This window comes from Diaphorina citri, unplaced genomic scaffold (assembly GCF_000475195.1).
Source record: "Diaphorina citri unplaced genomic scaffold, Diaci psyllid genome assembly version 1.1 scaffold450, whole genome shotgun sequence".
Classification (NCBI taxonomy): domain Eukaryota; kingdom Metazoa; phylum Arthropoda; class Insecta; order Hemiptera; family Psyllidae; genus Diaphorina; species Diaphorina citri.
Window position 1 is genome coordinate 56,216 of NW_007377885.1, and position 14,831 is coordinate 71,046.

Sequence of the window (14,831 nt, forward strand, 5' to 3'; positions counted from 1 at the left end):
TGTGAAAAGAGAAAGCACAACAGATGATGATAGTGATATCAACTGCTCTATTGTACAGGATCAACCAAGTTGTACTCAAGACAGCAGTATAAAAATCACATTCAAATTACAGAAAAAAGACAAATCTGAAAAGAAAAAGACCAAAAATAAAAACAAATCCAAGCATAATTCCAATAATTCAACTGAAAAAGTAAGCAAGCTCATCATAAAAGATACTCATGGAGCATATAGCATAAAGAATATGAATAATGAGAAGGTTCATAATGATGTGAATTTTGCAGAAACTACAAGTATGCCTGAACAAAATGAACAGTTGTCAGACAAAGCTGAGGTTTCCTGTAAAGATAACTTGGCACTTAACAAGCATGAGTTAGAAACTGAAAAGAATGCACAAACAGACGTGTCACATATGGGTGATCTCAAACTTATTAACTCTGACAATCTAGAAACTGAAACAAAGCTAAATGATTCTGGTGGGAGTTCTCTCAGTGACATCAAAGACGACATAGTAGACAATGAAAATATTAACACCTGCAGTAATATAACACCAAAACGTAAATCAGAACCTGATTCTGATAATAACGAACCACTCAGTAAAAATGACCAAAAGACTGAAAATGAAGACTGTAGTACAGAAATAATACCACGGACCAAACGAAGAAAAACATCTGATTATAAGAAAGGTGATTGGATGTAAACTCCGAATAAGTATTTAAAACCAAGAGTGGCTTTAGCTAATTGCTGCCCTCTGGCATTGGTTCATGATTGCTTGCATTAGGTATATTTGTATTTGTGAACATATTTGTTTGAGAGAAAACGAAGTATTCTTTTATAAGAAAGGTGATTGGATGTAAACTCCGAATATTTAAAACCGAGAGTGGCTTTAGCTAATGGCTGCCCTCTGGCATTGGTTCATGATTGCTTGCATTAGGTATATTTGTATTTGTGAACATATTTGTTTGAGAGAAAACGAAGTATTCTCATATAAAATTTGTTCTTTTGTATGATTTTTTTAACGAAATTTACAAGAATGGCCTTTGAAAACCAAAATTTACAAGAAAGTTGGTATTATGGTTGAAGGTTCTTATGGGTGTTGCACTCCCCCAAATAAAATTGTGTGACAGTTATTATTGCTATCAAATTAAGAGTCACATTGAATATTGTGTGATTTTTCATTTTAATTTGTCCTTTTCAATTTTATTTGAGCTTTTTTCATTATTTTAATGTCTAGATTATAGAGAATATCGTAAGTGATATGTTATCATTGTTGTATTATTCTACGCCTCTGTATTATTATTAATAAATATATAAAAAGAAAATGTACCATAAATTTATTTTACTAAGCTAAGATACTTTCTTTGTAAGAACCAAATCAGATATTTTGAACGGTTGATCTTTTGTTAATACGTAACTTCAAAAACACAAAACAAAATTGAAATGGAAAATCTCAGATAAATCTGATACCTTGCTCATCCGGAGCTGGAAGAAGACTGAATTGGTTTCTGGTACCAATCCAATATTTGGTTCATCCCCAGGCCCCAGAAGCTCGCTAGAGATACGAGTATAATTATCATCAGAAGTTGGTTTCATCTTGATAAAAAAACATCTCAGAGAAGTCTAGGGGCAAGATCTTGTCACTTTACGAGAATGTTCCTCCCACAATTTACTAATTTTAATACTGAAGGTCTATTTTACTGAATAGTAACTTGGTACCTAGAAATATCGTAAGTGATATGTTATCATTGTTGTATTATTCTACGCCTCTGTATTATTATTAATATATATAAAAAAAAATGTACCATAAATTTATTTTACTAAGCTAAGATACTTTCTTTGTAAGAACCAAATCAGATATTTTGAACGGTTGATCTTTTGTTCAATTGAAAATACATTGCTAATACCTATGATTCCCAATCTTTAAATTATCATGGGTATGTATAATTTTTTAACGTAGGTAACCTGTAATGAATAGCCTGTTGCATATAAGAATTTCATTTCTTTTTTTCCCTTCCTACTTTATCATCGTAACATATAAGAAAACCGTTTCCGAAATCCATGAAAGTGGAAGCAATCGGTTTTCAATGTGGTTTTCAATATGAGTACGTACATACTTCAGTCACTCTTATGGCACCTAACTCTAACTTACTCTTATGGTAGGTATCTTACTCTAACTAACCTAACGCTGTAAGTTTTTATGATCTTCATTCTCTGATTTTTTCCACCCAGTTTTCCTACCCTTTTTAACCTATGTAGGATTGTAGGTACCTACCTAAAAGCTACCTACAACTTATTTTTTGTACCTTAATAAATAACTTATTTTTTTCTTTTGCCTTCTAAATTTTGGAGTTCATAAGAGTCGGATGTTTTAACAACCTACATATCAACCTATTTAGAATCAAATTATTAGTGGACATTATGGGAAAAAGACAAATTGCGAGGCCCTGTCAATGTCAATACTTTGTTGGTGAAGTTCTCTTCAAAATTTCCATAGATTTTTTTTTTTTTTTTTTTTTTTTTTTTTTTTTTATATAAGAAAACCGTTTCCGAATTCCATGAAAGTGGAAGCAATCGGTTTTCAATGTGGTTTTCAATATGAGTACGTACATACTTCAGTTACTCTTATGGCACCTAACTCTAACTTACTCTTATGGTAGGTATCTTACTCTAACTTACCTAACGCTGTAAGTTTTTATGATCTTCATTCTCTGATTTTTTCCACCCAGTTTTCCTACCCTTTTTTACTTATGGGAACGTCCACCGTCACTAGAGTGACCCCAAACCCTAAGAATTGAGTACTTCTTGTCTAATTACGAAGTAATAAAAAAATAAAAAGAACTTCTGACGCTTGATTACGTTCGCCAAGACTTCAAGGAACAGATCTGTGCTATTTTATAAACAAAACATAGATTTTTTTCTTTAAATTAAAATGAAGAAAAGCCTTTGTTAATTGAGAGTTGTAAATATTTTGACTTTAGAAGTCTTTTTTTGTTTGATTCAAGTGCAAACTTTTCATGGATTATTTCTTCCCTTCTCTATGGATTGAATAAGCCTAAAGTAGACGATATAAACAAAACATAGATTTTTTCTTTAAATTAAAATGAAGAAAAGCCTTTGTTAATTAAGAGTTGTAAATATTTTGACTTAAGAAGTCTTTTTTTGTTTGATTCAAGTGCAAACTTTTCATGGATTATTTCTTCCCTTCTCTATGGATTGAATAAGCCTAAAGTAGACGTTTATTTGACGTTATATTTTATTTTTTGAATGTATTATTTTTAATTGAGTTTTAAAGAGCTGCGGTTAGTTATTTTATCCTGGAAAAATTTGTGACTATTGGATGGAAAAAGCTGGTAAAATAATGGGTACCCATTTCCCAAATTATTGATTTTTTTTTTTTATATCAGAAATGTTCAAGACATCTAGATACAATATTTTTGCTCCTACATTTATTATTGTACCAGCTTTTTCCGTTTGAAGAGCGGAATAATATGGAAATGTATCTATTCTATTGTTCGGATGGTTCTACTAGGTAGAAAAAGAAATAATTATGGAAAAATTTGTGACTATTGGATGGAAAAAGCTGGTAAAATAATGGGTACCCATTTCCCAAATTGTTGAATTTTTTTTTTATCAGAAATGTTCAAGACATCTAGATACAATATTTTTGCTCCTACATATTTTATTATTGTACCAGCTTTTTCCGTTTGAAGAGCGGAATATTATGGAAATGTATCTATTCTACTGTTCGGATGGTTCTACTAGGTAGAAAAAAGAAATGATTAGATGATAGAGATACTGTGCTAGGTCGATATTAATTTATTTTCCGATTTCCATTAATTTTCTTTTCACTTGGATCGATCTAGGCTTCTTGATACAAACAAACCATAGTATAAAATTGTACCGAAAGAAAATATTTTCCAAAAAAAAAGAATTTTTTCAACTTTTTTTCAATCCTGCAGTCAAAGGAAAAGGATAATGAACGTGTTATAGAGTGCCACAAAAATATAGAATGTGAAATAGATACCTACATAGAATCTGTTGGAAATGAGAGAGTATACAAAGAACAAATGAAATTTTATTTATGAGTTTTTTTTAATTATTTATTTATACTTTTAATATTATTGTGTATAAAAAATAAATTTTATTATTATTTATACTTAGATGAATAAATAATTTGTCTGTTTTGTATTGTAGGATCTCCTCAAAACTCAAGTCTCTAGAACGTCTTCTTATGTGAAACTTAAACTGAGTAGGCAGAAGTAGTTGCGACTATTTTTCTTTCTCCACAGAATCCACACTTGTGTAAGATTTTGTAATTTGTAAAATTTTGGTGAATCTAAATATTGGAGACGACCAACATCAAGGATAAATGCAAGAGAGAATTGGTCTCTTGCTTTTGGTTTGGAAGAATAAAGTTTACGATACGCCTTTAACATAGTACGAGTTTATAGGTCTTATTTTATCAAGAAGAAACCAATAATTTTGCTGAAAACAAACGAAAAATATCTTGTCGTTGTTTTACTTCCAAGTGGATCTTTATCTCCGGATTTCCACTTTGTTTCCAAACATCTGCTCAGCGTTTTCCAAGGACACATTCCAAGGTTTTTGGGCTGAATTAGATATAGAGATAATTTGTCCCCCTTCAATAGTTTTCTAGCATGTGCCAAAGTCATTATCCTTGTATCCTTGGACACAACATCACCATATAGGTAGTAATTGCCAAATCATTGGCCAGTTGTTACCCACACTACCTTTTTTAATTCGGCATGTGTTTACAAGAAGATAACTCGGAAGTTCGGAACTTCTATTTTATTTATTTAGAGGCACACCACCCACGATTTTGATTGTAGGAATAGTTAGGTTTGTTTAAAATGAAAAGCATTGTTTATAATATTTTTATAACAAAAGGAGAACAATCATAATAATTTACGTATATTTCAAACAAATTATTACATAGAGATATAAATGTAAATAGTTACAAGAAAGTTTAGACAATAATAATGTGCGGAACTTTTGCCAAGAAATTTTCAAATTTCACGTTAGTTTTGAGTCCTAAATTTTGTGACATACAAATTTAAATAGATTGAACACAAATCCAGGAGCACAAACTGAGTTTAAACTTCTTTTAATTCTTGGATATAGCAATCTGATTGCTTAATCCAGAGTGATAGTTGAACTTAGCAATCTTTGAACTCACAGATAGTGGTCTTAATTTTTGGGCTGAATTAGATATAGAGATAATCTGTCCCCCTTCAATAGTTTTCTAGCATGTGCCAAAGTCATTATCCTTGTACACAACATCACCATATAGGTAGATATTGCCAAATCATTGGCCAGTTGTTACCCACACTACCTTTTTTAATTCGGCATGTGTTTACGAGAAGATAACTCGGAAGTTCGGAACTTCTATTTTATTTATTTAGAGGCACACCACCCACGATTTTGATTGTAGGAATAGTTAGGTTTGTATAAAATGAAAAGCATTGTTTATAATATTTTTATAACAAAAGGAGAACAATCATAATGATTTACTTATATTTCAAACAAATTATTACATAGAGATATAAATGTAAATAGTTACAAGAAAGTTTAGACAATAATAATGTGCGGAACTTTTGCCAAGAAATTTTCAAATTTCACGTTAGTGTTGAGTCCTAAATTTTGTGACACACAAATTTAAATAGATTCTACTTAAATAAAATAGATTGAACACAAATCCAGGATTACAAACTGAGTTTAAACTTCGTTTAATTCTTGGATATAGCAATCTGATTGCTTAATCCAGAGTGATAGTTGAACTTAGCAATCTTTGAACTCACAGATAGTGGTCTTAACCGCAAAGGTCATTCCCGGTTCCCATTTTATTCCCGGTACAGCAAATCCCCCAAGGCATTAATATAGGACTGGGCCATCTGCAGCGTCTCATATTTGGACAGCTTCCTGTCATTCCCCAGGGAAGGTATCACATCTCTAAGCCTGTCAAACGCATCATTCAGATTATTCATACGTCTCCGCTCCCGAGCGTTGGCCGCTAACCTTCTCTTCTTGAGCACCTCGAACCCATTACCTCTGAAATGATCACTGGGGCAGTCGAAACCATCGGAGCTACAATCGTCTCTATTCTCTTCCTGACGCAGAACCTTACTGTCTTCACTAAGAGGGCTTTCCTGACTAAGTTTATGTTTCACAGGACTTTTGGCTGGTCTACTCTGAGGAATCGACTTGAATTGGTTGACCCCCCTCTCGTCCGGGATTGGGGAACGGTGTTGATTGAATTCCTGGACGTCTTTGGGAGACTGTACTCCTTGGTGGTCTGTTACGTTTCGGTTTTGGTCGTAAGCGTCCGATCCAGGGAATTGGTGTTCGTAACTTTTGAAATTGTGTCCTGACTAAGTTTATGTTTCACAGGACTTTTGGCTGGTCTACTCTGAGGAATTGACTTGAATTGGTTGACCCCCCTCTCGTCCGGGATTGGGGAACGGTGTTGATTGAATTCCTGAACGTCTTTGGGGGACTGTACTCCTTGGTGGTCTGTTACGTTTCGGTTTTGGTCGTAAGCGTCCGATCCAGGGAATTGGTGTTCGTAACTTTTGAAATTGTCGTCTGTGAACAAAGGAAGAAACGATGTCAATTAATTACCTCTCACGTTTTGCTTGAATTAAAGATTTTTTTTCTAAAATTCACCCGTCAAGAGCACTGATGTCTCATAGGGGGAAATTTTGCCAATGGAAGGTATTCTCCTGAATTAATTCTGGAGAGCAATTCTGGAATAGAAACTTTTCTAACAAGGACTTAAGTACATACTGAAGAGCCATAGAACTTTTCAGTCCCACAATCTTAGCAGGATAAAATAGAATATACCCTGTTTATACTGCCGGGAAGAGACTGAAAAGTCCCTTTACTGCCGCAGTCTAGTAGGTATCTTTACTCCTGCAGTCTAATAGCTTTACTCCTGCAGTCTAATATCTTTACTCCTGCAGTCTAATATCTTTACTCCTGCAGTCTAATATCTTTACTCCTGCAGTCTAATATATTTTTTTTCTAAAATGCACCCGTCAAGAGCACTGATGTCTCATAGGGGGAAATTTTGCCAACGGAAGGTATTCTCCTGAATTAATGGGAGAGCAATTCTGGAATAGAAACCTTTTTAACAAGGACTTAAATACATACTGAAGAGCCATAGAACTTTTCAGTCCCATAATCTTAGCAGGATAAAATAGAATATACCCTGTTTATACTGCCGGAATGAGACTGAAAAGTCCCTTTACTGCCGCAGTCTAGTAGGTATCTTTACTCCTGCAGTCTAATATCTTTACTCCTGCAGTCTAATATCTTTACTCCTACAGTCTAATATCTTTACTCCTGCAGTCTAATATCTTCGCTCCTGCAGTCTAATATCTTTACTCCTGCAGTCTAATATCTTCGCTCCTGCAGTCTAATATCTTTACTCCTGGAGTCTAAACAAAATAAACAGGTATTTGTAGTTAAGTATGTAGGTAACTAAGTTTAAGTTTTGCTTACCTGGTGAATAACTGGTCAATACGCTCCTGCAGTCTAATATCTTCGCTCCTGCAGTCTAATATCTTTACTCCTGCAGTCGAATATCTTTACTCCTGCAGTCTAAACAAAATAAACAGGTATTTGTAGTTAAGTATGTAGGTAACTAAGTTTAAGTTTTGCTTACCTGGTGAATAACTGGTCAATAAGCTCTGGGTTTCCTCAGGATTATTTTGGTAGATCTGCATCGAGTGCAATCTATCATTTATTCTCGTACAGGACTCATTGATATCAATGTATTCATATGTGTTAATTCCTATTAAATTTTCATGTGTAAGGCTTTCACATTGACTAATTTCTTGACTTGTTCTGTTTGTAAATTTGTCACATCCACCAATTTCTTCAGATATCCTATTTGTAAATTTGTCACATCCGCTAATTTCTTCAGATATCCTGTTTGTAAATTTGTCACATCCGCTAATTTCTTCAGATATTCTATTTGTAAATCTCTCACATCCACCAATGCTTTCAGATATTCTATGTGTGAATTCATCACATCCACCAATTAGTCTCTCATCTACTATACTTTGTGACAGGACCATATGGTCGAGATCATCTTCGGACGTGTGATATGGATGGGATGAGGCCTCACTACTGTTGGGACTGGAGGCGGGACTACGGTAGCTCAAGATTCTAAAATTCACCCGTCAAGAGCACTGATGTCTCATAGGGGGGAAATTTTGCCAATGGAAGGTATTCTCCTGAATTAATGGGAGAGCAATTCTGGAATAGAAACTTTTCTAACAAGGACTTAAGTACATACTGAAGAGCCATAGAACTTTTCAGTCCCTCAATCTTAGCAGGATAAAATAGAATATACCCTGTTTATACTGCCGGAATGAGACTGAAAAGTCCCTTTACAGTTTACTGCCGCAGTCTAATATCTTTACTCCTGCAGTCTAATATCTCTACTCCTGCAGTCTAATATCTCTACTCCTGCAGTCTAATATCTTTACTCCTGCAGTCTAATATCTTTACTCCTGCAGTCTAATATCCTTACTCCTGCAGTCTAATATCTTTACTCCTGCAGTCTAATATCTTTACTCCTGCAGTCTAATATCTTTACTCCTGCAGTCTAAACAAAATAAACATGTATTTGTAGTTAAGTATGTAGGTAACTAAGTTTAAGTTTTGCTTACCTGGTGAATAACTGGTCAATAAGCTCTGGGTTTCCTCAGGATTATTTTGGTAGATCTGCATCGAGTGCAATCTATCATTTATTCTCGTACAGGACTCATTGATATCAATGTATTCATATGTGTTCATTCCTATTAAATTTTCATGTGTAAGGCTTTCACATTGACTAATTTCTTGACTTGTTCTATTTGTAAATCTGTCACATCCACCAATGTCTTCAGATATTCTATTTGTAAATCTGCCACATCCACCAATTTCTTCAGATATCCTATTTGTAAATCTGCCACATCCACCAATTTCTTCAGATATCCTATTTGTAAATTTGTCACATCCGCTAATTTCTTCAGATATTCTATTTGTAAATCTCTCACATCCACCAATGCCTTCAGATATTCTATGTGTGAATTCATCACATCTACCAAATAGTCTCTCATCTACTATACTTTGTGACAGGACCATGTGGTCGAGATCATCTTCGGACGTGTGATATGGATGGGATGAGGCCTCACTACTGTTGGGACTGGAGGAGGGACTACGGTAGCTCAAGATGGACGAGAAACAGTCGGTGCTGGGTTCGAAACCCGCGGTATGTTTTGAATCCATGTGATGCATGTAGGAACCGATTTCACACATTGTGAATTTTCACAGATTTAGATAGATATAAAATTGAGATCTAAAAAGCTTTTTTTATTCAGTTCAAACACATGAAACAAGTAAAAGCATTATAATCTGTTAGATCGATAGCTCAAGATGGACGAGAAATAGTCGGTGCTGGGTTCGAAACCCGCGGTATGTTTTGAATCCATGTGATGCATGTAGGAACCGATTTCACACATTGTGAATTTTCACAGATTTGGATAGATATAAAATTGAGATCTAAAAAGCTTTTTTTATTCAGTTCAAACACATGAAACAAGTAAAAGCATTATAATCTGTTAGATCGAAGACTAACAAAAGGAATTTTCTCATCCAAAAGTCTTTGAATAGTAGATAATAAAAATAAAATTAAAAAAATTGCCAAATAATATCCGTTATTAAAAACACAAGATATTTAATTATTTATTTATTTGAAAGATAAAGACCAAAAACGACAAGTAAAAGCATTATAATTTGTTAGATCGAAGACTAATAAAAGGAATTTTCTCATCCAAAAGTCTTTGAATAGTAGATAATAATCTAACAAAGAAGTCAGCGCGAATGACCTTGTAGTTAAAGCGCTTTATTTAAAAAAAATAATAATGAAAAATAAAAAAAAAAAATTAAAAAAATTGCCAAATAATATCCGTTATTAAAAACACAAGATATTTAATTATTTATTTATTTGAAAGATAAAGACCAAAAACTGTTAGATCAGTAGGTAGAAAAAAAATCACAATCCAATAAAATCGTAAAAAAATACGTAACTTCAAAAACACAAAACAAAATTGAAATGGAAAATCTCAGATAAATCTGATACCTTGCTCATCCGGAGCTGGAAGAAGACTGAATTGGTTTCTGGTACCAATCCAATATTTGGTTCATCCCCAGGCCCCAGAAGCTCACTAGAGATACGAGTATAATTATCATCAGAAGTTGGTTTCATCTTGATAAAAACCATCTCAGAGAAGTCTAGGGGCAAGTTCTTGTCACTTTACGAGAATGTTCCTCCCACAATTTACTAATTTTAATACTGAAGGTCTATTTTACTGAATAGTAACTTGGTACCTAGCATCCGGAGCTGGAAGAAGACTGAATTGGTTTCTGGTACCAATCCAATATTTGGTTCATCCCCAGGCCCCAGAAGCTCGCTAGAGATACTAGTATAATTATCATCAGAAGTTGGTTTCATCTTGATAAAAACCATCTCAGAGAAGTCTAGGCGCGAGATCTTGTCACTTTACGAGAATGTTCCTCCCACAATTTACTACTTTACTAATTTTAATACTGAAGGTCTATTTTACTGAATAGTAACTTGGTACCTAGTTATTGTTAACATTTATGACATTAAGTAGGGTAGTAGGTACCTGCCTAAAAGCTACCTACAACATATTTTTTGTACCTTAATAAACCTTATTTTTTTCTTTTGCCTACTAAATTTTGGAGTTCATAAGAATCGGATGTTTTAACAATCTACATATCAACCTATTTAGAATCAAATTATTAGTGGACATTATGGGAAAAAGACAAATTTCGAGGCCCTGTCAATGTCAATACTTTGTTCCACCCAGTTTTCCTACCTTTTTGTACTACCTTATTTTTTTCTTTTGCATACTAAATTTTGGAGTTCATAAGAATCGGATGTTTTAACAAGCTACATATCAACCTATTTAGAATCAAATTATTAGTGGACATTATGGGAAAAAGACAAATTTCGAGGCCCTGTCAATGTCAATACTTTGTTGGTAAAGTTCTCTTCAAAATTTCCATAGATGATTTTTTTTAGTTGTTTTTCTACTTGAAAACGACTCTGATCGTTATCTAATAATCTACATAGAACTAGAGTACCACCTGCCTGCTTGGTTAAACAAAGTAGTTGTAAATACTCCTCATTGATTCTAAATGAATGAAAATTAGCCACACGTGGTATTGGGAAATGGTGAATCCAAATAGTCAAGGTCAAACTGATTCCTTGTACGGGCATAAAACTAAATTTCCTGTGATATTAACGGGAATAATTCGAATTTTCCTGTGAGCCATTTCTAAATTTACAGAGTAAGTCCGGAAAGATAGTACAAAAGCAAGATGAGAGAAATTTTATTGTTCTGTTGTTTCAGTTTTTGGTAGCTACTAACTAGTACATTGTCAAAACTTCTATTTTAGAATAGGAGATAGGAGAACGCGTAAAAAAAGTTGTTTTTAAGTAAAACAACAAATAACAACCAAAACCAAGTCACGGGGTTTGATTCCTTGTTCGGGCATAAAATTAAATTTCCTGTGGTATTAACGGGAATAATTCGAATTTTCCTGTGAGCCATTTCTAAATTTACAGGGTAAGTCCGGAAAGATAGTACAAAAGCAAGATGAGAGAAATTTTATTGGTTTGTTGTTTCAGTTTTTGGTAGCTACTAACTAGTACATTGTCCAAACTTCTATTTTAGAATAGGAGATAGGAGAACGCGTAAAAAAAGTTGTTTTTAAGTAAAACAACAAATAACAACCAAAACCAAGTCAACAACAGAGGGCTCAACAAGAAAAATCGAATTAAAAATAATGAATCTACCCCTCACTAGTACAAATGAGTATTCAATCACTTTGGTTAACAAGTTGTGTTAAACCAATAAACCATGTCTCCATTTTGTCTTCTGTCACCCATTCATCCAATTCTTTTGGTTAACAAGTTGTGTTAAACCAATAAACCATGTCTCCATTTTGTCTTCTGTCACCCATTCATCCAATTCTTGTGATGTACGAGGGAGCAGAAGATGTTAATTAGACTTCAGACAGGGTTGAAACATTTCTTAGAAAAAGAAAAGGAGACGAAGAAGAAGCAGAAGAACAAGAGGAGACAAAGAAGAAGAGGAAGAATTGAATTGAATTATCAATGTATTTACAAACAATAATAAGAACAAAAGTGATGTGTACCTATCCAATTTTTCTATGTAAGTATACCTGTAATGTTCATCTCAAAAGTTTCTGCACTTATGTAGGTTCTTAATCATCTCAAAAATCTGTGTTTAAAATTTTGAGATTATCACTTAAAAATAACCAAGTAATTAAAATCTAAAAATCTGTGTCTGGGCAGGCTATCTCTGGATCAGAAAAAACAAAAATCAATTTAATCGAACACATTTTATTGCAAAAATTAATATTTTTCTCGCAAAATTCAGAATAAAGTCATTAATCAAACTAGAATCTTCAACGAAATTTTGAAATTATCACTTAAAAATAACCAAGTAATTAAAATCTAAAAATCTGTGTCTGGGCAGGCTATCTCTGGATCAGAAAAACAAAAATTAATTTAATCGAACACATTTTATTGGAAAAATTAATATTTTTCTCGCAAAATTCAGAATAAAGTCATTAATCAAACTAGAATCTTCAACTCAGTTCTCTCGATAAAAGTCGACTAGCACCAGTAATGTCTATAATTATCCCAATACGCGGGGATACTTTAAGACCACACCGACAAGATGGGTGGGGACCAACCCCAACTATTTTTTTTCACTGTTGGACCAACACCCTCCACCCGCAAGAAAGCACCCCCTTAGCTGGGCGAATTTACGTCATAGCCATCTTTCAAAGATAATAAATTACGTAGAATCTATGATTTATTAAGGGGTTGCTCGGTTGAGGCTTTGCAATGTAGGGGGTGGTTTTGCAGTGATCCGGTGACCGATAGCTGTGGGAGGTCACCCTAATGAGTCTAGCTTGTAGGTCAGTGGGGTAACCTAGGGTGGATGTTCATAGCCGGGGGCTCCGATAGCTGTGGGAGGTCACCCTAATGAGTCTAGCTTGTAGGTCAGTGGGGTAACCTAGGGTGGATGTTCATAGCCGGGGGCTGTACGCGTGTTTTAGGTATCTAATAGGTTAATAATGAGTACTTGCTACGTTGGTTTTAATTGTTTCGATAATATTAACTGCTTTGGTAGAGATTTGGGGGCGATGCCTCCTAAAATCTTCAAACGTTTAGCTCTCTTTGTCTTTGAAATTATAACGCGTTTTAAAAGGCTACAGGATAGGAGTTTAATCCTCCTCTTTTTAGCAAATGAGTAATAACTATCTAATATCTCTCGTTCAAAAATAAACTTCATCTAGTTTGAGTTTTCTTCAGGAATCGGACAACCGGTCTGAAAATTTAAACCAAGAAACTACGAGATCGTATATAATACCCAAGAATTGGACTCTAGATTTAACTGATTATTTAAGCAGTTAGTTCTTAATTTTATTGCCACTCACCACACTTTATGAAGGGTTGACACGAGCTATTAACAGTTAGATAGGATCCAACTGTCAAAATTAAAAAGGCTACAGGATAGGAGTTTAATCCTCCTCTTTTTAGCAAATGAGTAATAATTATCTAACATCTCTCGTTCAAAAATAAACTTCATCTAGTTTGAGTTTTCTTCAGGAATCAGACAACCGGTCTGAAAATTTAAACCAAGAAACTAGGAGATCGTATATAATACCCAAGTATTGGACTCTAGATTTAACTGATTATTTAAGCAGTGTTAGTTCTTAATTTTATTGCCACTCACCACACTTTATGAAGGGTTGACACGAGCTATTAACAGTTAGATAGGATCCAACTGTCAAAAAACAGTTATAAGACCCAACTGTTCTTATCCCTTCCACCAGCTTGTGATATACAATGTGATCTTCAATGGTTGTCAACGGACAGTCATTTAGGTACCGCCCAACTTAATGGAACCCATAACTCACCGCAAACAATTCAAAACGAAGCGGAACCCCGGAATACCTTCCTGGGTATAAAAGCAAACTGGTGTCACTCCCTCAATAATGTCCTTCAGCAGATATCAATCGGCAATTTACTCGGGTCATAACATAAATTATGAAGCAAGGTGAGAAAAACCATCGTCCATCAGTCTGGATGTAATTTTTAAATACGAACCCCAAATAGTCTAAAATGCACCAAAAAAGATATGTAAATCCAAGCCAACGTGTACCGAAAATACAAATCCACGAACAGAAAACACGGTAATGTGTTATTCGAAAGCCATAAAACGCTTGTTTCTTTACAATTTATAAGATATGTAAATCCAAGCCAAAGTGTACCGAAAATACAAATCCACGAACAGAAAACACGGTAATGTGTTATTCGAAAGCCATAAAACGCTTGTTTCTTTACAATTTATAACTTCATTTGATTTCGGACCATCGGTTGATTAACGCGTGCCCAACAATTAATTTTACCTTTGGGTTATCATAAATCTAGAATAGCCTTTAATTATACCAAAAAAAGGTAGGCATGTACCCTTCCCTTTTCTCGAACCATTTTGTGTGTTGGGTGAATTTAGCTAAGTAATTTCGGCAGTTAAGCTTTCCGGTACACGGGATGTTTCTTTATTCTCGATTGTATTTAACAATTTAAACCTAAGTAATTGTTAATGCATACTTGATCAGATATGAATATGGAGCTCCAATGACAAAACACATCAACTCATTAAAAGAAAAGAAATAATTCTCTGACTTATAAATTTGTC

At 34.1% G+C, this 14,831-nt stretch overlaps 1 protein-coding gene and 1 long non-coding RNA gene across 2 annotated transcripts; one reads left to right on the forward strand and one right to left on the reverse strand.

Moving 5' to 3' along the window:
* The first annotated feature begins 3,092 nt into the window (after positions 1–3,092).
* On the forward strand, positions 3,093–4,038 carry LOC113467307. Its single transcript, XR_003391439.1, has 2 exons — positions 3,093–3,526; positions 3,760–4,038. It is a non-coding gene; the product is annotated as an uncharacterized LOC113467307 (long non-coding RNA).
* Positions 4,039–5,858: 1,820 nt separating this feature from the next.
* Positions 5,859–7,742, reverse strand: LOC103508949 (basic helix-loop-helix transcription factor amos-like). Its single transcript, XM_008473535.1, has 3 exons — positions 7,682–7,742; positions 6,424–6,600; positions 5,859–6,382 (listed from the first exon to the last, which is right to left on the reverse strand). The coding sequence occupies exons 1-3, from the start codon at positions 7,740–7,742 to the stop codon at positions 5,859–5,861; spliced, it is 762 nt and encodes a 253-aa protein (XP_008471757.1).
* Between the last annotated feature and the right edge of the window lie 7,089 nt (positions 7,743–14,831).